Raw genomic sequence first — 24,759 nt, 5'->3', positions numbered from 1 at the left:
AAACATTTGACTAAGAATCTGTCAGTGCATTATATAATTTCCTGAAATGTTAATTACTTATTCAGGACTTTAACTCCATGAAACATGATTTTTTTGTGTAACATGCTGAAGTTTTTGTTTATACGTGGTACAATTTCTATGTGACATAGTTGAAAGTTACAAGATGGTGTAGAAAAACCAAGGTGAATTTGAACACAAGGTCTTAGATTGGAGTAGTGGGGGACAAGAAATCGTGAGAAGTAGAGCAGATTGAGGTAAAGCACAGAAGAAACTTCTGAAATAAAATCTGATTTCATCTGACAGAGGTGTTAGTGCGTACACAATCTTCAGGTTTAACAGGGAAGAGAGAATACATTGGAACGCTTCGCAGTATGATCAGAAGTATGTGCAGTCAACATTACGCTGGTTCAATTGTGAAAGGCATGTTTGAACTTGTATGCGGGTTTATGCAATAAGTTGTTCAAACAGCGGTCTCCTAACTGATTGTAGAGCCAGAGAGCTCACTGAGGTCCTGGCTGAGGTTCATCTGCAGGAAGACTGTAGGAAAAATGATCTCTGTTCTCTGGACAAACGGCAGTGGTGTGCAGTTCTGCTTCATGAGCAGAGTGATCCTGTGGCGCCCTGTTGGCTTCAGAGCTGGATTAAATACACTGGTCCCTCCTGTTCAATCTCATGTATTATACAGATGTGAATTTAAAGAACATTTTAAAAAATGTTCTTTTTTTGCCGTCTTTCTCTTGTCACTGCTGCATAAAAGCCGTCTAAGTTCTTAAACTGATTTCCTTAAGCCATTTCATTAAGACCTTACTGTTTCAACTGCGTTCGATGGATCTCTATTCTGCCTAAAATTTACATTGCTATGGGTTTTGGTTTTTTTTAACTTCCTGTAAATTGTTTCTTCTTTGATTGTGTTTTGGGAAGAGGTGGGGAGGAACAGGGAATAATGAAGCTACTGGTGTAGACCAAGATGTGAGAAACAAGAACCTGAAGTTAAGCTTCAACAGGTTTTTTTGGGGGGTAGCTAAGCAGCATCCTCACCTTCAGTAGAGATGGAAGCTCTGCTACATTCATTGACTCTAGTCTTCTTCTCTTATTTGGTGCTTCCATCTAAAATGATAATTCTAGTGACATTTGCTGGAAGAAAAACAAGTTTACCTTTTTCTGAGTATCTTAGTTTATCAGAACCTGATTTAGAGCTCTAGCAAATGTTAAGGCTTTTAAAGAAACTTTTGGATTTGCATGGTATTTAAATTTATGTATGTAATTTTCTAACTGTGAGTTTCAAAACAGATAAGTACACGGTGCTGATGGCAGCCTGTGCTGCTGATGCTTCAGAGAAAAAGATCTTGAAGACCGTAGAACTACTTCTGTCAAGGAATGTTGACCCTAACCTTGCTTGCAGGTACAAAAATATGTAAACTTTAGTGTTATTGTAGAGAAATTTTTAGATGTGCTTGTTGCGAGTTAAGTCTACTTCATTAGCTTTGTATTATCTTCTACTGTATATATATATAGGAAGATAAATGTGCAGGTGTTTTTTCTCCTAATATAGTAGTTTATCTGAGTAAGTATGTGTATGAGCAATTTTATCAATCTTAATTTGTGCTTTTTTTTTTTTTTCTTAAGATAATAACTAACCTTAATCTTTTGTTTGACCACAATGTAATTACAGGAAATGTCCTCTGCCCTTCCCAGGTCATATTTCTTATCCTATATAAAGATATGTGATATATATGCCCTGATTTTGAGTTTTTTTGTGCATGTCTAGCTGTATTCCTTTCATGAACAAGATTTCTATGGTGAAAGTAAAAATCTTTGTAAATAGAATACATTTATTCCAGTACAAGCATGCGTTATTTTATTTGTTAAAATGACAGCTTATTTCTTGGATTACCATGTCATGTCTAAACAGTCTGAAGCAATGCACTGTAAGTTGTCTGTAGTTGCATAGTCTGATGCAACTTGTATTTTACGTCGTAAAGAAAGCTCGTGGTCTGACTGTGATAAACTCTCATCCCTGTGCTGGAAGGTTTCTGTTTGGGGTGCATTGTAATTGCTTGTTTTTCAGTTAACTGAAATTCACTTTTTACACCACAACTCTTTCACCTCTTTACCACAGTACTTAAGATATGTGGACTATGTAGCAATGCAGAAGCACTGGAAGTCTATTGGCTCTTATTTGTAGAACTCATACTGTGTTGGGCCCCAAACCTTACCGTAATCATAGTATTAATGCACAGAGAATAGAAACCTTTCTCTATTGATCTCTGAGTAGTGCTGGTATGGAAAGCCTTTTGGTTTCACATCATCTGAAGCTGATAAATGGAAACTTGCTAGGTTGTGTTGCTTTTGTTGTTGTTTTTTTTGTCTAATTCATGAAATGTGTAGGGGTAGGTGTGGTGGGTGGTGAAAAATAAACTCATTTGAAATGTCATCAAAGAATGAATATGGGTGTAGGAGTCTGTAGGTGAATGGTTTATTTGAAATAGAATAGTATTGAGGAGAATGTACTAAGAGTAATTTATATTTTTGCTGAATCAAAAATAGGAAACAAGAAAGGTTTGTAGAGAAGGTAGTGTAAGAAAGTGTAAGTGCAAACTGAGAAGTTTAGAAAGACAAGAAGCAAGGTAATGGGTAGGTGAGATGGGAAGATATTTTAAGACCTGCTCTATGTGGTGTTTGTGGAGTTACTGTGCTCAGTATTTCATTTAAATGAATGCTAGCTTGAAAAATATATGTTCTGCTTATCTTGTGAAATTTACCTCCCTCTTGCTTCAGCATATAAATTGTGTACTTCAGCTTTTTGTAAATCCTGGAAATATTTGAGCAGACTCTTTGTTATTTATTTGATTTTGTTTACTTGCTTTTTAAAGTTCTTTTAACCTGCACTGCTTTCTTAAAGGGACACTGATTTTATTAAAATTAACCTTTGACTATTTTAGACAGAAGGAAAATGTATGATGAACTGACAGCTAAGCTAACAGAACTGTCACTGAGGTTGTGTTTCGTAAACTTTGGATCTTAATGGTGGCATCTTACAAGTTCTTATTTAGGTAAAGTGCAGTAAAAAAAACCTAATGGCTTTACAAGAAGAACGCGGGATGGATGTGCCTGGTCAGTGACTAAGGCTGTCCTAGGTATTTTGGGGTGGCAGGGAGAAGTGGAAAAAAGTATGAGTATTCCAAAACTAAACTTCTCTTGTAGATTGAGACTGAAGCATACTGTTAGGTACAGGAGAGCGTACACATTAAAATATAATTGCTGTTGAAGTCTGTTGTTAAGTTGCCTACATACATTCAATTCTGCTTACACTGAGTAGTTTTGAAGGTTATAAAAAAGCACAACGGAAGTTTTACAATGGAAGCTTTTGCCTGCTTTGCTCTGTTGGCAAGACGGTAGTGAGTGTATCTAATTCTTGTCTCAGTACTGCTGAGTTCACAAGGTGGGTCTCCAGGTTGCACAGTCAGAATAAAGCAATTGTGTAATGCTTCAATTTTAGCAAGATATTTATTGCTATTTATAAGATAGTAAGTCTGTACTGCCACATAATAATTTCAAAGACCTTGACATTATCGTGGTGTGATAATTAACTACACCAAATGACTAATAATACATTTTAGTAAAGGAAAATAGCTTGGGAAAAATTAATGCATTAGGGTGTGTTTTATGGCCAGAGGCAAGAAAACTAGTGCATTTAATACCAATTGAGTAAATGTCTTTGACCTACGAAGAGAAAATTATCTCGTGATATTATACTTCATGATCTTTTATCTCATTATATTATACCTCATTAATTTGCAAGTCTTATTCTAACGTCATAAACTCGGAAAGACATTGTATGTTGGTCAAATGTCAGTACAGGGGAATAATAAAATAAAAATAAAAATAAAAAAAAAAATTAAAAACCAACAAAAAACCCCCATCAAATACTGAATTGAATTTAGCAGAGAACTTTGTTCATAAGGGCTATTTCCACTGTTGCAGCTAGTAAGAGAGCCTACCAGGGAGGTTTGCTATTAGACCTGCTGTTCACAGAGAAGGACTGATGGGAGGTGTGGAGGTTGGGAGCTTTGGGAGCTGTCCTGCGCAAAGCGACCACGGAATATTAAGAGTTCTCTATTCTTGGTGAAGTCAGGAGGGGGATCAGCAAAAATGCTAGTGGCCAGGCCACTGGTAAGGAGGGTCTATTGGAAGTCAGTCCTGAAGGATGAGAGAGTCTAGGAAGGCTCTTCAAGAAGGAAGTTTTAGGGGCACTGGAGCAGGCTGTGTCTGTGCTGTGAAATGAGCAGGTAAGGGAGAAGACCAGTGTGCATGAACAGGAAACTTTCTGTGAGGCTCCAGGAGAAAAGAAAGTACTTCCTGTGAAAGAAATGACAGACAACTTGGGGAGAATACAAAGAAGTTGTTAGGATGCACAGGGAGAAAATTAGAAAGGCTAAAGTCAAGCTTCAGTTCAGCCTGGTCACTGTAGTGAAAGAGAACAAAAAGCGTTTTTGCAAATATGTTAACTCTAAGAGGAGGGCTAAAGAGAATCTCCATCCTTTACTGGATGCAGTGGGGAACGTGACCACTGATGTTCCCAGTGCCTTCTTTGCATCTGTCTTTAAAAGTCAGACCAATTATCCTTGTGATTTTCTACCCCTGACCTGGAAGTCTTGAATGAGGAGCAGAATAAATCCCCCATGGTTCAGGTAGAAACGGAGACCTACCACTCCATCTCAACTGCCACGAGTCTGCGGGGCTGGATGGGATCCACCTGAAGGTGCTGAAGGAGCTGTCAGAAGTGATTCCCAAGCTCATTTCCATCATCTGTCAGTGTTTCTGGTCAACCAGAGTGGCCACAGAGGATTGGAAGCTTGTCAGCGTGACTCTCATCTACAACAAGAATCTTAAGGAGGATTCAGGGAACTACAGTCATGTCAGACAGACCTTGGTGCCAGGGAAGGTTATGGAGCAGATCATCTTAAGAGAGATCACATGGCATATATAGGGCGACCATGGGATCAGGCCCAGCCAGCATGGATTCATAAAAGACAGGTCCTGCTTGACCAACCTGACCTTCTTCTGTGGTTGAGTAATCCACGTGGTGGATGAGGGAAGGACTATTGATATAGTCTACCTAGACTTGAGCAAAGCCTTTGGCACAAGACACTGAGGCTGCAGTGTCTGCAGGGCTCCTCAAAATGAGGAAAGGATTCTTCAAATCTTTTACTGTGAGTAGTTATCACAAAACTTCCTGTGTACATTTTTTCCTGATTACAGTAAGGTGTATGAGTACAGTTAATTTTTCTTCAACATTAACAAATAATGGAGGATTTATTTTTTTATATCTATCTGTATATCGTAAATCTTGGTTTCTTTGATGGATTAGGTTTGTTTTTCTTACTACTCTAATCTCCCTCTTTCAGACGTGCATGTGGATATATCTTGCTTTCTGAAGCATTGGTTGTGGGACTAAGGCATGAAATGGTGCCCTCGCATAGGTAGAGTTGCATAAATACAATTGCATATTTATTCAGCACTGTAAATGTTTCTACCTTGAAAGAGACTCTATCCCTTTAAATTAAAACATATGTAAAATGGGATGCTTGAAGTCATAATGCCTATTAATGTCATCAGACCTTTTAAACATCACATTTATTTGATTTTACTTAGCAGTGGTGATGCTTTCTCATTGCTTGTTTGACTCAGTGCCTTGATTTCAGATGTCATCTTTGCAGTACTGTACAGTTGTAACCACTGCATGTTGTGCTCCAGAGAAAAGACTGTTCTGTAGCTTTTGGAGTTCTGCTTGGTAGTTTTTTTTTTTTTTTTTTAAAAGTAGAAGATAATTGTGAGGTGGTAGTAGTGGGCAAGTTTCATAAAAATAACACTGAAAGTAGAAAGAACCTCCAGATATATCTGTACTCCAACTATTTCCTTAAAAATGCATCAGCTTAAACATCACACTACCGTTTGGTCTCTGAGGCTGCCAAAGAAAGAGACTGTTTCACCTTCCTTTTATTCAATCAGAACAGGAGGGGGGAGGGGGGGGGGGGAGGGGGGCAGTCTGTTTCTAGCTTTCTTTTAGGCCCCATTTAGGTACTTGAAGGCCACTGTAATGTTTCCCTGAAGCCTCTTCTCCAGGCTAAATATCCCCATCTTTCTCAGCCTGTCTTTGTAGGAGAGATGTTCCAGCTCTGATCATCCTTTTAGCCCTTCTCTGGATTTGCTCCACTAGTTCCATGTTTGCCCTATGTTGGGGCTCTCAAGCCAAACACAGTACTGCACATGGGTTCTTAGGAGAGCAGGGGAGAAAAATCACCTCTCTTGACCTGATGTTTGTTTCTTTTGATGCAGCTCAGGATACAGTTGGATTTCTGGGCTGTAAGCATACATTGCTGGCTTGCATTGAGCTTTATCAAACAACACACCTAAGTCCTCTGCAGAGCAACTCTCAACTCGTTCATCACCAGGCTCTATTGATAGTTGGGATTACCCAAACCCATATGCAGGACTTTGCAGTTGGTCTTGCTGAACTTAATGAGGTTTGTACAGGCAAGCTTCTGAAGCTTCTCAGGGTTTCTCAGGATGGCATCTCTTCCTTTCAGCACCACCAACTGCACCACACAACTTGGTGTTGTCTATAAACTTGCTGAATGCACTCAATTCCATTGTCTGTGTCATTTACTAAGATGTTAAATTGTGCTGATCCCAATACTGGCCCCTGAGGAATGCCAGTCATCAATGTTCTCCACCTGGGCGTGGAGCCATTGATCACAATGAGTTCGACCATCCAGCTAATTTCTTGTCCACTGAGTCGTCCATCTGTTGAATCTGTGTCTCTAATTTAGACAACTTACAGTCTAGAGAACTTAAACAACTGGAACAGATTGCCCCATCCCTGGAGATATGCAGAAAAACTTGACATAGTGGATGAAGCCCTGCCCATGGCAGGGGGATTGGAAATGGATGATCTTTAAGGTCCTTTCCAATTCACTTAATTCTGTGATTCAGTTGTCGTGTGGGACATTGTCAAATTGTTTCCATTTTTGTGTATGTCTGAAATTTTTGCAGTGGACTTTTAACTACACTTGTATTGTACCACGTTATCCTGACAGGTAATAACAGATGTTGAGATTAAGAAATAATGAAGAAGAATGAGCAAAGCCGTAGCTGTAGCTATAGAAAGGCAGCGTTTGATGAAATCTACTAGGTATACATGTGTATTTTGGGGTCCCTCTAGTGGTCGGCATTGAAATTACTGGTAAGAAACCATTTCAGAAAACGTTTCTGGTCCCAAATTGCATTCATAGAATCATAGAATTGCTCTGGTTGGAAAAGACCTTAAAGATCATCAAGTCCAACTGCAACCTAACCATACTACCCTAACTCTAAGAACCTTCCTGTCACAGAGTTATCTCTAGATCTGCATTCATGGCAGGGTGTTGTTGTAAAATAAACTTTTACATCAGATTTTTTTTACAGAGCCATATGTTAGAAATACGCACTGCTTTTTTTAGGGAAAAAAACCCCACATTTTAAGATATGGCACATTTTTAATTGAACACCATTAGTAAAATATTTTGGCTTATAACTGTTTACTTCATAGAACCCAGAAACTCAACAGCTTTCTCCTGCAATACTACATGCTTGTCAGTCTTTAGTCTTATTACACCATAGAGAAACAATCAGGCTACTAAAAAGATATTTTCTGAACAGAATCTTTTGAGCAATATGTATATTTAGATAAATTTAGATATGTTTCTGAAAAACATCAGACCAGTTCACTATGGCTTCATCTTACAAGCATCTAAGAGGAAGCGTAATAGACTGTTGTCATCACATTTGGGGATATAAACAAAATAAATAGAATAATGGGAAAGGTGGTATCTGTAATTTCTACTTACACAGTTACAAGTAATAGTTTTGTACGTGTAAAAGAGCAAATGTTAACATACCTGCGGGAATGGAAAATTAGGAAAAGGCCAAGGACATAAGTATTTTGATGTACGTTTACTTTTAGTATTTATAAACATTTTTAGTATGGCATTTCTATGTAATTCCCTGATGACTTCTTTCAGGTATGCTCAGGAAGGCTCTGAATGTTGGTTGTTCTTGTGCATGCTGTGGTTTTGCACTGTACCTATTTTGCACATTATCCATAGTTGTGTGGCCAGTGATTTTTTTCCTGGTAATGTTTTTGTCAGAGTTTTGCAAGTATGTATATAGTTGTTAATCTTAATATGTATATAGTTGTTCATTCGTCTTTAACAAGAGAAATATTATGTTTTATAACTTGTCCTCCACAAAAATACTTTTTTTCTTTCCAGAACTTTCATTTAAACTGTGTGAAGAATTTATCACTTAAGCTGTGTTCTTTACATTTTTTTATGTGACAAGTAATGCTCTGCCACTTTTTTTTTTTTTTCTCTGAACTGAATTTTAAAATGGGTGATAAGCTGATATTCTCTGCTTTATTAACATAGAAACTGTGATCTCTGACTATGCTCATTCCTTTATGAAGCTGCTTCATGTGCTTTCATTGAGAGCCTGCCGTTGGGTCTGTGGTAGCAACAAGAGAGATGACCTTGAGAAACACATTTCTAAACCAGAAAGCTTTTCATAGCTGAGAAGTGTTAAGAATATTTGATGTAATGCAGTATTTGAATTTGAAAGTGGTAAAATAGTTTTTAACTTCTTCTCCTAGAAGTACAAACTATAAGTTTATATTCTAATCTCCAGGAGTGATTCCTCTAAGTTTCCTCTATCTTCTGGGAATGTCCTCTAAGTGCAGAGGGCAGTAACTAACTCTTGATTTCTTTTCAGTTAGAAAATAAATAGCAATTCCTAAAATGTATAAAAAATGCTAACTGATGTAAATCAGTTACTAAATCTTATGTTCTGATAAATTGAACCTTGTGGTAAAGCATAAACACTGTGCCATGGGCTTTCATTCTCGGCGAAAATGGCTCTACAGAAGAGAGTATTTGCAGAATTGAAGTACCCTATCTGATCATACAGCTGGATTTTAACAGCTTGATATGCTTGTCACTGTTCCTTCCAGGAAACAAATGACTCCACTGATGTATGCAGCTAGAAAAGGCTGTCCTCACGTTGTTAGTCTTCTTGTTGCTCATGGATCACACATAAATGCTCAAGATGAAAATGGATATTCAGTAAGTGGTTTACTTATGTATATATTTCAACTAATTATTTAAAAGTATTAAAAAAAAAAAAAAAAAGCAGGAGCCCATAGGCTTATTTTCTGAATATACTTTCTTTAAGCAAATACTCAAGCTTATTTATTGTGCATCTACCCATCTACCTTGAGATTGTTTTGCACTGCGTGTCTTTATCTTCAGATTCTGCCATGTAAGAAGTTATGAAGTTATAAATTTTGTGTTATTCATTGAACCTATTTTTTTTTTTTTTTTCCTCTGTATGCAAGCTTGATAAAACAAAGTTGCTTTTCATGTAGGCATTAATATGGGCAGCACACCATGGACATAAAAATGTAGTCTTTATGTTGCTTGAGCTTGGAGCTGACAAAAATCTACAGACAAAGGATAAGAAAACAGCAGCAGAGATAGCAAAAATCAATGAACATTCAGAGGTACTTAATTTCATTTCTCTTGAAATGTGAATTCTGTGGGTTTTTTGTATTTATTTTGGAGTGTTTGGTTTGTTTTTTGAGTTTGACATTAGAATCTCTGCTATTAATCCTATGGTTTTCTGCAGAATTTTTACTTTAGTAACTACAATACAGGAGCGAGTTGAACACCTGCCAACTTTCCACGGTTTTAAACGCTTTTAAATGTTGTGCATTTTTTTGTGTTTTGTTGTTGTCATTTCTTTGGCTTATTTCTTTTTAGAATCTTTGACTTCAGATTTGAAATGTAGAGCAAGGGATTAGTAATGTAAGTAACAGTGACGTGAGAAGTAGTAAAGTCATGTGTTCGTTTTTGTTTGTTTTCTTTTTTCCTGGCTGCCCAACTGTGTGAGAGAAGGCAGATATCAAACTAATTGGCAGTTTATAATTTCTGTTGGAAGCTGAAAGTGAAAAGGCCAAAGCTAAAGGGGCAGAGAGACTCAGTGGTATGTACTGGCCATTTTCCAAATCTATTCTCAGATTCTTTGGACAGAAGACAGTTTAAAACAATGTGAATTGATCATTGGATCACATCAGGTCATTGGAAAAGCGGTCACTAATTACCAGTTTGAAGAAAGCTGCTGAAGACATTGCATACATATACTCCTAAAATAATTCTTTTAATTGCCCATACTAAATGGTACATGGTGGATCAATCAAATCAGATTTGTGTGTTTTGCTTTGAGTTGCTCTTACCAATAACTTCTTAGTGTTTTTTCTAGTGTCCCTTTAAAAATATGTAATTCACTTTAGTGATTTTTCTACTGTCTTTCCTCTCCTGTTTTTCCTCCTGTCATATTACAAGGCTAGGCAGGAGCAAAAATGGTAACTATGCACAGAGCGTAGGCTAACAAGATCAGTGTCTGAGGCTCAGCAGTCTGTCAACTCAGCTTATTGGAAGGGGCTCCACATGCTTTCTATCTGTGATAAATGACTTGTTCAGCAGGCTGTGGCCACATAGTCTTACAACATGACTGTCTGACATAGAGGGAATACAGGCTCCTTGCACTTGAGAGGTGGGTCTTGCTCCTTGACCTGTGAAGTGTTAGCTTTCGCACAGTTACTGCAAACTCATGCAGATGTTACTGTGATATTTAATGGTTGTGAGCTTGTTCCAGCTTGGAAGTCTGCTTGTCTGCTCTTCAGCCCATTGACAGCCCCTCTGCGTTGTCAAAGGCTCTGGCAACAGAAACTATATGAGGGAACGTTTATTTCCTTGCATATTGTTCTGGGTTTGGCTGGGGTGGAAGTTTTCTTCCTAGCAGCTTATGTGGTGCTGGTTTGGATTTGTGACCAAACCAGTGTTGATAATGCACTAGTATTTTAACTGTTGCTGAGTGTTATGCAGCAACAAGGCCTTTGCTGTGTTAGTCAGGGAAGCCCTGCAAGCAAGCAGGCTAGCGTAGGTGAGGGTCTGAGAGGGGACGCAGCTGAGACAGCTGAAGTGACCAAAGGGTTATTCCATGTTGGTATATAACAGCCTTGCTCAGCAGTAAAAACATGGGAGGAGCAGAGGGATTTTTGTTAAGTAGCTGTTTCTTGGAGCCTGGCTGGGCATCAGTTTGCAACTGGGAGATGGTGTGTTTGCCTTTGCATCACTTTTTTGTTAGGAATTTGTGTGTGTGTGTGTACACATTTCTAATTAAAATACTGTTATCTTGACCAACTTTTTTTTTTTTTTTTTTTCTCACATTTATTCTTCCAGTTCAGCCCTATCCCATTTTAAGGAATGGGCAAGCAACTAAGTGGGGACTTATGTGCTATCCAGAGTCAATCCACACTGTGTGTGTATAGACAAAAAGCTGGCTAGTCACCTGAATTTCAGAAAAGTGATCTCACCAGTCCCTTACTTTTATACTTTTACTAGGATTCTACTTGCTTTGCTAGCTTTTCTAGTAACTAGCAAGGGCAGTGCAGTTTTTTGAATCCATCACTGATGTGTAGTGATACCTGGTAGAAGTCTTCCTTGTTTAATCAGTTGAAAGAATCCTTGTCTGCCAAATATAGTCAACATCTGACAATTGTCAGATGTAAACTGCTAAATGTTGGGTCCGTATACGCATTGGAAACTGAGGTGTTAAAATAGTTTTATACATTTAGCTTCTTAGGAAACTTAACTCCATTTGTGGTACTCTTGTCTACAAACAACAGGAAACAGTTGTTGGAGTATTGCTGCTTCTGAAATAATAGTTGCTAACTCCTTTATGACTGCGTTGCGTATAAACTTGCTTTGCATCCAGAAATGTTCCTGGTGATACACTCTTAGAGCTTAGTCTTAACTCCTTACTGTACTTGAATTAGAAAAGATGTGGCAGATGTTTCATGTTCCTCAAATGTAGTAATTCATAAAATAAGTCTTTGTAGTCTGAGTTCTGTGTATTTCTTTATGCATGCTAACTAACTCATTTTGGCTCTTTCAGATTTATAGTTTACTCTCTTTGACTGTAAATAACTTGCAAGGGAAATACTGTGGGACAGTGAAGCAAGAGACTATGTACAAATTTCTGACAGCTGCCTCTGACCACAGTGTTAGGTAAATAAATTCATGGTATAATTTTAATTTATAAACATTCATGAGAGATTGTATTTGTTCATAGTAAGTTTTACTAAAATGCACTGTGTATCATTTGAAGCACTACCAAGAGCCCACAGTAAGTATGTTAATATTCATTTTTCAGGACTGCATGGTTCCTTTGCATTGTAAACTATGAACATGCTCTAGGTCTTCCTTTCCTCTCGATTGGCATAAAGTATAGTAGAGGCAGGGTTCAGTGGCACTTTCAGTGCTGTTAAATTTTTATGCTCCTTTGTTGGATACTCCTTGTTGTGTGGTTATCTTCATTTGATACTCAATTTCAGATACTTTTACTGAATGCCTGTTCTCATATTCATGCCACCAAGAAGAGCTGTGCCCCATTTTTCCACGTGCTTTCAGATACTTGCATCGCCTTGAGGAGAGCCATACATCCAAGCAACCCCAAGTAAAGTATGAACAGCATTTAAGCTCCAGAATTTCTTTTATAAGCATGCTTCTAACTTGAAGCATGCAGATGTCCCATGGCTGACTTCAGTACCTGCTTTGAAGGTTTTTGGTACTGTTTTGTCATTGAACATACAGCTAAGAAGTCCTCAGCAAACCATCCATTTTCTTCCTTGAGCTGCATAGCCTTGAGAAAACAATCCTCAGTGCCCGTAGGCTCTGTGTGGTGTGTTCTGATTAGTCGGTTTAATATTGTGTCCCTGCTTAGCCAGGTCATGTGGAATTTGAAATACTAAATTACATATCATGAGGCTGATGGTAGTTCATTAATTAGCACTTCAGACTTCAGGTAGTCTCAGACAGAATCTAATCAGATTCTGTTGCTAGAATAACGTTTACATCAGATGTTTTTTTTTCCTCTGGGGCTTCAACCACAATCATCTTAGAGGCACTTTCTGAAGCTGAGGGTTGAAGACTTTGCATGGTAAAGTTAATTATCTGTGTTGTTCTCTGTTCTTGTGTATTACTAGTGATATAAGGAAGTAACCTTACGCAGCAGTTATTCAAATGAATTTTGTCCTGTTGAAGCCTGATGCTGGCTAGAGGGTGTTCTGTCAGGCTTAGTCATCTTGATAAGCTTTGAAAACGCACACATACATGTGTTTGTTCTTTTTGTGTAATGACAGTCAAGAGGTACAATATCCTCAAGTTGGAAAGGACCCACAAGGATCATTGAGTCCAACTCCAGGCTCCACACAAGACCAATCAGATCTCTGAGAGCATTGTGCAGATGCTTCTTAACTGTGGCAGCTCTGTGCCATAGCCACTTCCCTGGAGACTCTGTTCCAGTGCCCAACCACCTTCTTGGAGAAGACCCTTTTCCTGATATCCAGCCTGAACCTCTTCTGTCACAGTTTCATATAGTTTCCTCGGGCCCTGTTACCCTCACCAGAAAGAGATCAGCGCCTGCCCTTCCACTTCCCCTTGTGAGGGAGCTGTTGGCTGTGATGAGATCTTCCAGCAGCATAGCTCCTTGAGTTGGATACCTTCTTCCTACCATTGGCCCTTGTAGTTTTCATCGCAAGCATTGCCACTTGTCTTCTCAGTTTCCATTTCCTCTCTCATCTGCTCCTTCCTAATGCATCGTGTAGTACTGGGTGTCAGCATGTTGCCCCACTGTCACAGATGTTTGTGTCAGCCTTCTGTAGACATCAGATAGTGAGGGTGACTTCAGTCACTGACTTCTGCTATCTAGTGGAACAACAGTCCTGACTCCAGATGCCTGGATTCTAAAAGGAGGAAAACGTATCTGTAAGTAATTTGCTTTCTTCAACTCCTAGGCTAGTCCTCTTGTGCAGAGGCTTTCAAGTAAACATGTAGTTGCTGAATAGCTCTCTTCAATTCACGGAAAGAAAAATGTCCTTTCCTTGCACCAGAGATCTTGAGTTATCAAAAGACTCCCGAAGGCTTTGTAAAATACATGCTTTGAATGCTTAAATAAAAAGATCTGATCACTGTAGTTCTTCTATGTTCATACATACTGTTCCTCTCCCCAGTATGAGGGTGTCAGTTGTACATTGTGCGAATGTGTCTGTGAATTGCTTACCAGAGGCTGGCTGTTGATGTTTGTGTTGAGGGGAAGAGGATAACATGATTCTGCACAACTTCATGGAAGAGACAGTAGTTTTAAGCTCATATTTTTCTGCTGAAACATACCTTATGCTCAAAGATTTATTGACTTGCTATGAAGTGGAAGCTGCACTAACTCTTCCTTAGGCGATTTAGAATGCCCATACCTTGTGAAGGGTTAAATGTACCGAAATAGCAGAAATCCTTGGAATTTTCAAGATTCTCAGTGTGCAAACCTGAAATGTTTTCTTAGGCATTCTGAACTATTTTCAAAGAATTTTTTTAATATTAGTTGTTTTGTTTTCTGCCAATTTGAGAGTAGAAACTTAATTTAGTCTTCGATAGGATAAGAAGGCAAACCTTGATTTTTTTGGGGGGCCTACAGCAAGAGAGCAAACTATTTCTTAATTCGGTTTCGGCAAAGGTTTGTTATAGCAACTGCAGTAGTTTTTTTGCACTTTATGTGATCTACTTTTTTCTTCTGTTCATTACAATTGTTCATCTGATTGTTTGGACCTTTGTTCTCATCTTTTTATCTTTTAGTAGGTTGAAGAATAGACTGATGTTTTACCTGATGTTGAGCTCAGAACTTAAAATGAGTTTCACTGTTTCTTTTGTCTACCTTCTGAACAGTGGTCTTCTGACAGTGAATTTCTTATCAGACTTATCTCTGCTGTCTTCAAAATACGCATTCCTGGTTTTTTGGGGTTTTTTGATAACTTTTTTGATTTAAATGGAACTGATAGAGTAGCAACTTTGGGCTGAATCCAGTTTGTATGATGATCGGCTGATAAGAATGCACAGTTTTATCTTCCTTAACACCACTTCCAGGTTTTTCAGGCTTTTGTGAGCAACTTTGAGGTCCTCGTGTTGCTCAAACGTTGAAACGTTCTGCTACTTAATGGTTTTCATATATAATAGCAGTTGTGTTTATGGTCAATTCTACTCACTAGACCAAAAATGCAATTAAAAAAATTTTATAAGTTACACTTATGATGCTTACAAGAGACTATCAGTAAAAATGTAGAGGTTTAGATCTGTCAGTGTCAGTCTGGGATTTCTTCTGTAGCATTTTGTTTTGGGTGTATTTTTGCTTTGTTTTTAATTTCCTCTGTTTTAATTTTGAACTTTTATTGAATGTATTTACATTTACATTTACAGTTCGTGTTCAACTTTAGATGCCATGGAAGTGTTTTTACATGGTATTGGTCTAGAACACATAATAGGATTATTGAAGGTAAGATATAATGTGTCTGCTATCTATAATTTTGTGAAACATACCATAAATGTCAAAATAAATTCTACATTCATTTAAGTAAATGTATTAAGTGAAATTTCACCTTGGAAGTGTAAAGGTCCACTGCAGTGGACTGGATTGCTTAATTTTGATTTTGAGCATAAGTCACAATGTGATATTTCTGAACTGGAGGACACTTGTTTTTCTTAGATATATGGGGTCATTGTTTTTGTTTATGAAAACTGAAGTAAAGTGTACGTGAAAAAAAAAATATGAAAACACTGTTTTCTTTTGAAACTATTTTTGGTGACAGAAAATCCTTTGATTTATGTAGGACAGAGATGTATACTTATGGCAGCTTCTGACCATGCAAAAAGAAGAGATGATACAGGTTAGTTTAAAAAAATTCAAAAATTGTTTTCTTCTTTTTCAGAAATGGTTTCAGTATGTTACCTTTATTAATATCTAACCATTATAAAAAGTCATCTTTAAAGACCTGCTCTCAAAATCTTTGACAAATTCTTCAATTTCTGTGTAAATGTAGACGACTGTTTTGTGTAATCTGACAGACCTGCCTTCAATTCTGTGAGGTGAATTCTCAGGTCGTCTTTGCCTACATCTGACTGTGGAGGTTCCCTCTGTTTCTTTGCTGTAATGAAGTGGGAGTTGGGGTGAGCGGGAAATAGTTCAATTTTGAATTTTAGTTACTGCCACTGTTATGATGTGTGTTTTCCCTGAATGCAGATCAGTGCTAGGATAAGCAGCAAATAATCCTATGTATCCATTTTAAAGGTGTTGGGTTTTTTTCCTTTTTTTTCTTTCTTTTAAAGTTAAAAAAAAAAAAAAATCTTTCTTGCAGCCTACTGCATTTGGGAAGCTCAGTATTTCACCCTTGTCCAGGAGAAATTGATACTTTTTTAATAAAGTTTTACTTTGTAATAGAAATAGGGCAGTTGCTTTTTCCTTAAACTCCTCACTGAAATTACTGCTCTGGAAAATGAAAGGTTTTGTTCACTGGAAGGAAGAGGCCAAAATGAAATTGTGCTATAGAGTCTCCTTGGTGCAGCACAGGTACTTCAGGCTGCAGCATTTTTCTGAGCAGTCTGTACCCGGTCCGGGTTACCAGAGAGGCCTTGTTCACTTAGCTCCTTCAGACCTGCTACTCATGCCATCTGTGTACATCCTAAGTGTCAGCTTCTTTTCCCATCTATTCTGGTTTGGATAACCAGTTGTTTTACCCTGGAACAGTGCCAGAACATTTGTGGTACCAAGGAGGCACGTATTCCAGCAGCAGCGATCAAAACGTAACTGCAGATATTGGTGTTCCTTCAGAGCTGATGTCGCTAGGCTGTCCTGCATGGAGATTTGTCTTGTCACTGAGCTAGCATTTTCAGTGTTTTGACAGAGCTCAGAAATACCTGTATTCTCAGAGGGTTCATGTATAGGGAGTTTTATCAATCAAGATTTTTTTTTAAGAGTTGATTTAGACATTAATATTACAAGGCATATCAGCACGTGTGTGGATCGTAGCATCCCAGTGTGGGCTTTATTTGATTCCTTAAAGCCCCCCTTTACAGGGGTTTCACTCTTAAGAGATTTTTGTGGTTTTCTCCTCATGAGTGTGAACTGCTCGCTCTCATGTCTGCACTGAACTGCAAATCTGATGGAGTATGCATTAAAATTCACCACCTGTTTTGATGTAATCATTTTTATTTTGTTTCGTCCAGGGTGCGTTGGAGGAGGGGAGAGTATTATGGACTGAAATGAATAGCTGAGCCTTACTTAAAATACTTCAGCTTCACTGATGAGACAAAATACTTTTCGCGCAAACTGATAACTTCTCTTTCAGTGTTCAGATGTGTTTGGAATTCCTTAATACAAAGGACAGTCTGGAATGATGCTTGGACTGGCTGTTCTTGCTCAGGAAGACAACTTCTCTAGGAGCAGGATTCTTTTTTGCATCTTGTCTTGGCAACAGCAGAAAACAGTGCCTGGAAAATAAGTCATATTTTGTGCATGGACGTAAATTAATTAGTCTTCAAGTCGGAATTTAAAAAATAACATTGCACACCTGGCTTATTACCATTTCATAAGTTATCATCAATTCTTGATTATAGTTTTAGAACTCTGCTAACAGTTTCTCCCCTTACTGCTGGTAGAAAAAAATTTGATCTGTTTTCTCATAACAGAGTTGAAAGTTTTTGGTGTGATGGCAGATCTTCCACTAACAGCCAGCTCTTTTAAATAGCCTGGATCTTATTACTGCAGAGATTAATGATGACTTCTGATGGATGCCTCTGAACCATGCTGCTTTTTATCCAAGGAACTGGAGAAAAAATCCTGTCACTAACATGAGACACTTTCCTCCATCAAACTATATCGGGAAGATATTTTCTCTGTAAATATCTTTATCTGTATTCTACAACAGAGCCTAAACAATGGCTCTTTCAAGTTGAAATCCTTGCATTCCTTCAAGTTATAAACTGCTCCATACTGAGACATGTCTGCTCAGTATACTGGGACAAGTCTATACAACATTTGGAGGTTTTTGTCTGCTTGTTCTTCTTGTGACACTTACATTTATTTTTTTTTACTGGAGGAGAGGCATGTTTTTTTGAGTATTTGTCTCATAAGGCAGTGCCGTGAGTACTTGATGTGTTTTGAACTGGCAGAATTCCTGTCTCACTGTCTGTTAGCTTACTAGAAGAGAAATTGGCATCCTCTTCAGATTAGAGAATGTGTAGTAAAAATTTGACACATCAAAATATAAGCCAGGAGTTTAACTTCATCATTGGAAAGTTATCTAGTCTGCATACTTCTATATCACAGTGCCAAGACTCTCCTTCCTCTGACCACCTTCCCACACACAAAAAAAACATTTTATACTTGGCAGAAAATAAAGTGAATAAAAAATAGTGACCATTTGGGCAACATGACAAAGAAGTTCATATATAACCTCTCTGGTATGTTATCTGAGAAGCATGCCATCTTTCACTTGAGGCAATCTGTTACTCACCTTCTATTATTTCTGTCTGAAGGATGACAGAGAATGTTAATGCTGGTACGCAAGTTTTTAGCTATTTTTTTTTTCATTTTACTTTATTCTTAAGTAAAAACAAAGTAAGTCTACGTACCTGAAATAAAAATCTGGACTTTGTGTAGTCTGTTCTACAGATATAAGTAAATCCATATACCACACTTCTTTCTTAGACGTATGGCCACTTAAAAAATAGTAGCTGCACTGTGTAGACTGCAGAGTACAGCTGAACAATTACTAGCCTAGAAGTTTTCTCATCCATGAGGAAGAAGAAGGGCTTCACAGACTGTTCATGTTCCATTCATACACTCATCTTGTTCCATTTCATCATTGCATGAATGGTCAGATTGTGGCTAAATTTTCCTGTTCAGCCTAAGTGGTCTGGAAAAGAAAATTGTCTGCTTTGGAAAGAGGTTTGGACTGGTCCTTTTCTTCTCAAGTTCTGCACCTAGTACTTCTCAATTCAAAAAGTGCTGTGCTAATGGTAGACTTTTTGACAGTTTCTTTGACAGTTCTTTCTTCACAAGGCATATCTACAAGGTGTTGTGTGAGTGCTCAGTCAACTGATCTGTTCACAGAACGATGTAGTTATCTTTTATTTGTAGGAACCCAAATTAGAACGTGTGTCTGATGCACTGATGAGAAAGCTATATCCTTATTTGCTTGTTCAAGGAACGAGAAGATGAATCAAAATCAGTTCCAATTGTAATAGTTCTCGCTTTGGCCAGATTTAATATTCAGGAGTAACTCCTTCTCTGACCTTGGAAGAGTTCACTTGATTTTTCTAATTGTACTTAAATTTGCTGCTCATAGATCAGCTTACTACTGTGTCATGAGATGGCAGTTGTTAGATCTCACTTTGTTTTGTAAACAGTAGGAAAACATTAATTCATACTAGATAGTACCACAAAACTCTTGAAAAAATAAGGTTTTTGAAAGAGATATGATACTTTGCAAGACAGGTTTCCCTAAACAGAGGAGAAATAAAATACATGTCCAAAAGCACATAAAAGCCTTCTTGTAATTTGGACTCTTTCTTTCTAATTTACAATTTGATGCAGACTTAGCTCAGGAAAAAAATAATGCAAACTATTAACGCTGTATCACTGTTGTGATGATTAGCTGTTTCTTACTGTAAGATGGTTTATGTGATCCTGAATTAGTGAAGCGTAAGATCCTAGCATGGGGGTACTTATAAAAACTACTGCTAATGTTTTTTAATACCCAGATTTTTGAGTATCCTGTGCAAGATCAGTTTGGCTCCTACTTGGTTCTTGTCTTATTTTCTGTTATTATCATGGTGTTTTTTTTTTTTTTTAAATTCTAATTTCCTTTGGAAATAACATACATAGTTGATTACTTAAATGTAACTTCTTTTGACTACTAATTATAAATTCATAAAATGAGCAGTACTGAACTGTTTTATGTTTAATGCGTGTTAAAACTAAATCATATGTCTGAAATTACTTTTTGAATTTAGATAGGTATTACAAATCCTGTAGATCAACAGAAACTCCTAGATGCCATTAATGAGCTGCAAGTGGAAGAAACAAGATTTAGAGACCTTTCTGAATTAGCAAATCTGGAAGTCAGGTAATAACCACGTTTCTATGGAAAGTAAACTGGAATGCAAACTATTTAAGGTAACTGCAGTATTTTCTATAGCATGAAATTAAGATTCTCTGGCACCTCATCCTATGCATAAACATTCATGGGATGCCTGTTAGTGGATCGTGAGGAATGAAAGTAGGTGCATTTTATATAAAGAAAATTAAAAGCACAGCTTCCTGCTGTAGGAATCTTTTTATCAGTTATATTGCAATTCTTATGTCATTATTTTGGTCATCTTTGAGTGATGAATTCTTTATCTGTATCTCAGACCTGCACTGCTGTGCACGTTTCAATAGGTGTGTTTATATCAAGCGACTTCTCTGGCTCCAGTATTAACTTGTTCTTTAATTATTCTGATAAGCTTGCTCTGTTTGCTTACCCATGCTTCAAGAGCATCACTGACACTTTCAAACTCTAAACAATATGGCCTGTGTAATTCTCCATTGTGTCTGTAGACAAGACAGATTGTTAGTACTGCTATCAAATACGAGAGTAAAATGCAATTAAAAAGTAGGAGGCAGAGGTGTACATTATTTCTGCATATGGGTTTAATTTTCAACTGATTAACTAACTACCTGTCTGTGTCCATCTAATTCATGTAGATTTCTGGATTCCTTGTTTTTCTAGAAACAGTATTATTAAATTTTACCTGTCTCCTAGGTGCTCATAGAGCAGTTCCTGTGTCTGCCACAAAAAGAAGAATGTAGTAAGGGTAGAGGTGTCTTAAGATTTCTTAAACCTCTTATCCTTCTGTTTTGTTGTGTGAATGTTTTATCTAGAAGAGAGCTGTGGATTTGGATTTAGATTCTGTGTTCATATCTTCTTTCATGTTACTTTCCAGAGCCATAGAATTGTTTCTGAAGAGTGAGACCACTTGGATAGTTAGAAAACAGACCTCAGCACAGAACTGTGGTTTGCCTTTCAGAAGCCTTTGTTAGCTGTACTATCTTTGTTCAGCTTGGGTCAGACTGCTCTGTTTAGGAGATATTGCACCATCCCCATGCTGTAGCTGCCTCACGAGTTAGGCTCTGTGTGCTAGATTTCTCTCTTCCTACCCTCATCACCAGTTGTGTGGCATTATCTTCATTGCACAGGACTTGTGACAAACTCCTCCTCGTATCTGATCTGTTCATTACATAATTTTCTTCTATCTAGAAAAGTGAGTGTAGTTCCTCTTTAGAGTGTGTGTATAGGGAGGTGCTTGGAGCCCACATCTGTGGCTTGACAGTTTTCTTAGCCTATTTCTTCCTTCTCCAGAACTCTGGAGAGACCTGTCTGCCTTATGTGGAGGCTAAACTTGTAAGGCTAAACTTGACATTATATTGTAAGTTGGACTGAAGAATGTGCTAGGGTTCAAGTGCGTTCTGTATATGTCGCCATCCATCCTCTGGAGGCAGCTGAATCATGGTGACACTGTGCTTTAGCCCTCATGTTGTGGTTCTGTCTACTGCATTCTCCACTCCTGTTTAATCACTCTTAAATATTCTGATTGCTTCTGACGCTGGCACTCTGCCTGTTTCTGTAACCATTACTGTGTTCCTACAAAAAAGTTTTCGCAGGCTTTTTGAGTTAGATTTTTGTGCCGTGATACCAAGTTTGAACTGTGGGATGAGAGGACGCGTAAGGCTCTTGAAATGGGAAACACTTGAAAGATTAAGATTAAGGTGAAAGATTAAGAAAGATTAAGGTGAGCTGGGAAAGCCAGGTGTTCATGTTTTAGTGGAGGACTTTGGTACTGCCTACTTGTCTCTGAGATTTCTCTGTCAAAGCAAGCACTTACTTCCGAAAGAGAATTAAGGTGCAAACTAACAGGTGTGCTACAAGACCAGAGAGCTAAAGTTCTGGCATGCGAGAGGGTACAAAGCATCATAACATCCATATTTTCTGGCAACACCTGGGCTTTTCCTGTTAAAATGGAGGCTTTGCTGTTGAGCTGAAAAAGCAGACTGGTCATCTGGGTTCCTGTGTCCAAGTTAGGCACTTTTGGAAAATGATTTTGATTCTTCATCAAGGAATCATTCGTTTCAGTTTAAGATGACCAGTTCAAGCTTCACACATTGTTTTATGTTAGAAATGTATGCTTTTTTACATTGGCCAATAGCAAGTGGTATTTAGTTTACACGCTCAAGCAGGACAGCTAAAAAAGATTAAATGGGAAATAAGTGAAATAATAGAAAAAATTAGTTCAGGGTGTGTATGAGGAGCAGGGAGTGGAAGCACTCAGGTACGGTCTTACACACCAGTAACATGATCATCCTATAGAATTCTAAGTACCACACAAAATAGCACACACAAAAAATCTTGAAACCTATATAGATCACAAAAACAGAAAGTAATTGAAGACTTAAATACAAAAAATATGACAGCACTTCAGTTCAGGCGAGTACTGCATAGCTTTCTAAAAAATGGCTTGACATGCATTTCAGGAATCTGACCTTGAGACTAAAATCATACTCTGTTTACCTGCTCTTACATAAAGATTTTACTTGCCATTTGTTCAAAGTCATTCTGTGAGAAGGAAGATCAGTCATTAAGTCATAAAAAAACTAACATAGTAGAAAATGTTGAACTGATTGATTATAAACTCGCAGACTGTCCAGCAGCGTTTAGCCACTGATATTTTGACAGCCATTAATTCTTTTAAACAGTGATGAGTTTTTTGAAAATGTTATTTTTGTTTCCAAATATTTCCAAATGGAAATAACATCACTGCAGCAGATAGTTCTTAAATATATTTTCATGGAATTTCTATTTGTATAATAAAGAAGTATGAGGCGTAATGTTGCAAAAATATTTACAGTGCTTTACTGTAGGAGTTCTAGAACCATTCTCAACAAAAATAATTCCTTTTCTGACAAGACAGAAGGTGCCATAACTGATTCTAGCTTGCTAATAAGTTATCTTTCTAAGTAGAAGAAAGTTTTCATGAGCGACTCAGCTGAAGTAACACAGGAGAAACTTCTTGCCTCTAGACGTGATTAGTTTGCTTAGTGTTGGTTTTAAATATAATTGTTGTTAGATTGTTCTGAAATAAATAGTAATTTAATATATAAAAATAGTAGGCTTTCTCACTTCTAGTTCTTCATGTCAGACTCTGAACAATCTTGGTTTTCAGTCTTCAACACCCCGGTTGATGCTTCTTTTTGAACTGGTGAGGTCTTGGTTGTTGGGCACTGTTGCAGATCACAGACATTCTGAGCAGCAGTGGAGACTTTGCTCGCAATCGTCTTAGACTAGAATTGAATGATGCATTAAAAGCTCATTTTTGAAATCCCGACTGATTTATATGATGTAAGAAGAGATTTACATTTACAGGGTGTGTTTTCAAAATTATTGAATGCTTTATGTTATCTTAATTTTCTGTGTTTTTTTTTTTTTTAAACTGGATTACTGTGTTTGTGAAGCATAACATTTTCTCATTTTTCTCTGCCTGAACTTGCTGTACTGTCATTATGCAGATTGATTAGGTGGTGAATTCACAGGAGCTAGATTTGATGTTTGCATCTTCCACCAAGAAAAACTAGAAGATTGGAACTTGGTGCTGAGGTTTAGGTGCAGAGTAGACTGTTCACAGGGCTGGCAGAATGTTTGACTCTGCTTTGGAAGCTGAGATCTAGAGCAAAGGAACAGCTGCTTAAAGTGGAGATACTTTCAACGAATATAAAGTGAAAATTTTAGGAAATAAATTATTCTAAAGTTTTTAAAAAAAAAAGTGCAGTCCTAGCTGTGGATAATGCCCTGTGAGAACTTTGTTCTGGTTTTGTTGACACACTTCTCCTTTCCTGATGGGAGAGTCATTCCTTAAGAGTTGAGTCTCCAGTCTTGCTTGTTTCTGCTTATCTGGATACTACAGTATATCAGGCCCCAGGTTTTTAGCTGTTTTTAGGAAGTAGATGTTTTGCCAAGCAGATCAGTGTTGATTGGAGTATGCGTTGTCATGGGAAGAAGTTGAAAGCTGAATGAAAACACTCTGTGAGCCAAATCCAGCCTCTTTAGGCACCTGCACCACACAGGTTTGTGGATTAGTTTAGGTGCTTGGCACATTGGGTTTAGACCTTTTTGCCATTGGAGGAGGCATGCGGGTAAGAGGGTGTGAGTGTGTTGAATTTGGATTCAGTAGCAGATGGCAGTAGGGAGAAGAGGAGCGTCGCACTTTGAATCCGTTTGCACGGATTCTCCAGTAAATGTAATGAGGTTCTGAGACAGGACAATATCCACTTGAAATAGTCTTTTATATTGGCCCTGATTTTATTCACCTGGATGGCTTATAGCTTGCTCTAAAAACTTAGCATTGAAATTGTAAGTTAAGTTCCTGTATCCTTTCCTCCAATTTTTGGAGACTGATTTTCAGAGTTATCTTCCTGCTTATATTTGAGTATATTGAGTTTACATTTCCTTCAAAGTAGATAACATCAGATATTTTAGACTTGAAGGAAAGCATTTCCACATCTTAGGCCCAAGAGAGTATTATCAGATTCTTCACTGTTCAGCTGTGCTGGAGACAAAATGCCTGTAGGCTAGCCATTTCTTTTATTATTTTTTTTTCCCCACCTCAAAAGTATAAACTTCAGTCACAAGTTCTGCTACATCAGTATGAAGTTGACTCAGTTGCCTGTTCCTGGTATTGCAAGACT

General features: G+C 37.7%; 1 protein-coding gene across 3 annotated transcripts in view; it reads left to right on the top strand.

The window, feature by feature from the left end:
- Nucleotides 1-24,759, top strand: part of ASZ1 (ankyrin repeat, SAM and basic leucine zipper domain containing 1) — a 36,777-nt gene that overhangs the window by 7,981 nt on the left and 4,037 nt on the right. For all 3 annotated transcript variants that reach the window (XM_052668854.1, XM_052668853.1, XM_052668856.1), the window contains exons 4-10: nt 1,291-1,402; nt 9,047-9,158; nt 9,461-9,595; nt 12,052-12,164; nt 15,402-15,477; nt 15,812-15,868; nt 19,995-20,107. In XM_052668854.1, coding sequence (XP_052524814.1) covers nt 1,291-1,402; nt 9,047-9,158; nt 9,461-9,595; nt 12,052-12,164; nt 15,402-15,477; nt 15,812-15,868; nt 19,995-20,107 — 718 coding nt within the window. The remainder of the gene's footprint in view (nt 1-1,290; nt 1,403-9,046; nt 9,159-9,460; nt 9,596-12,051; nt 12,165-15,401; nt 15,478-15,811; nt 15,869-19,994; nt 20,108-24,759) is intronic.

The sequence above is a fragment of the Tympanuchus pallidicinctus genome, unplaced genomic scaffold, assembly GCF_026119805.1.
Source record: "Tympanuchus pallidicinctus isolate F22 unplaced genomic scaffold, pur_lepc_1.0 scaffold8, whole genome shotgun sequence".
Taxonomy (NCBI): Eukaryota; Metazoa; Chordata; class Aves; order Galliformes; family Phasianidae; genus Tympanuchus; species Tympanuchus pallidicinctus.
This window is presented reverse-complemented; position numbering and strand designations above follow the sequence as displayed.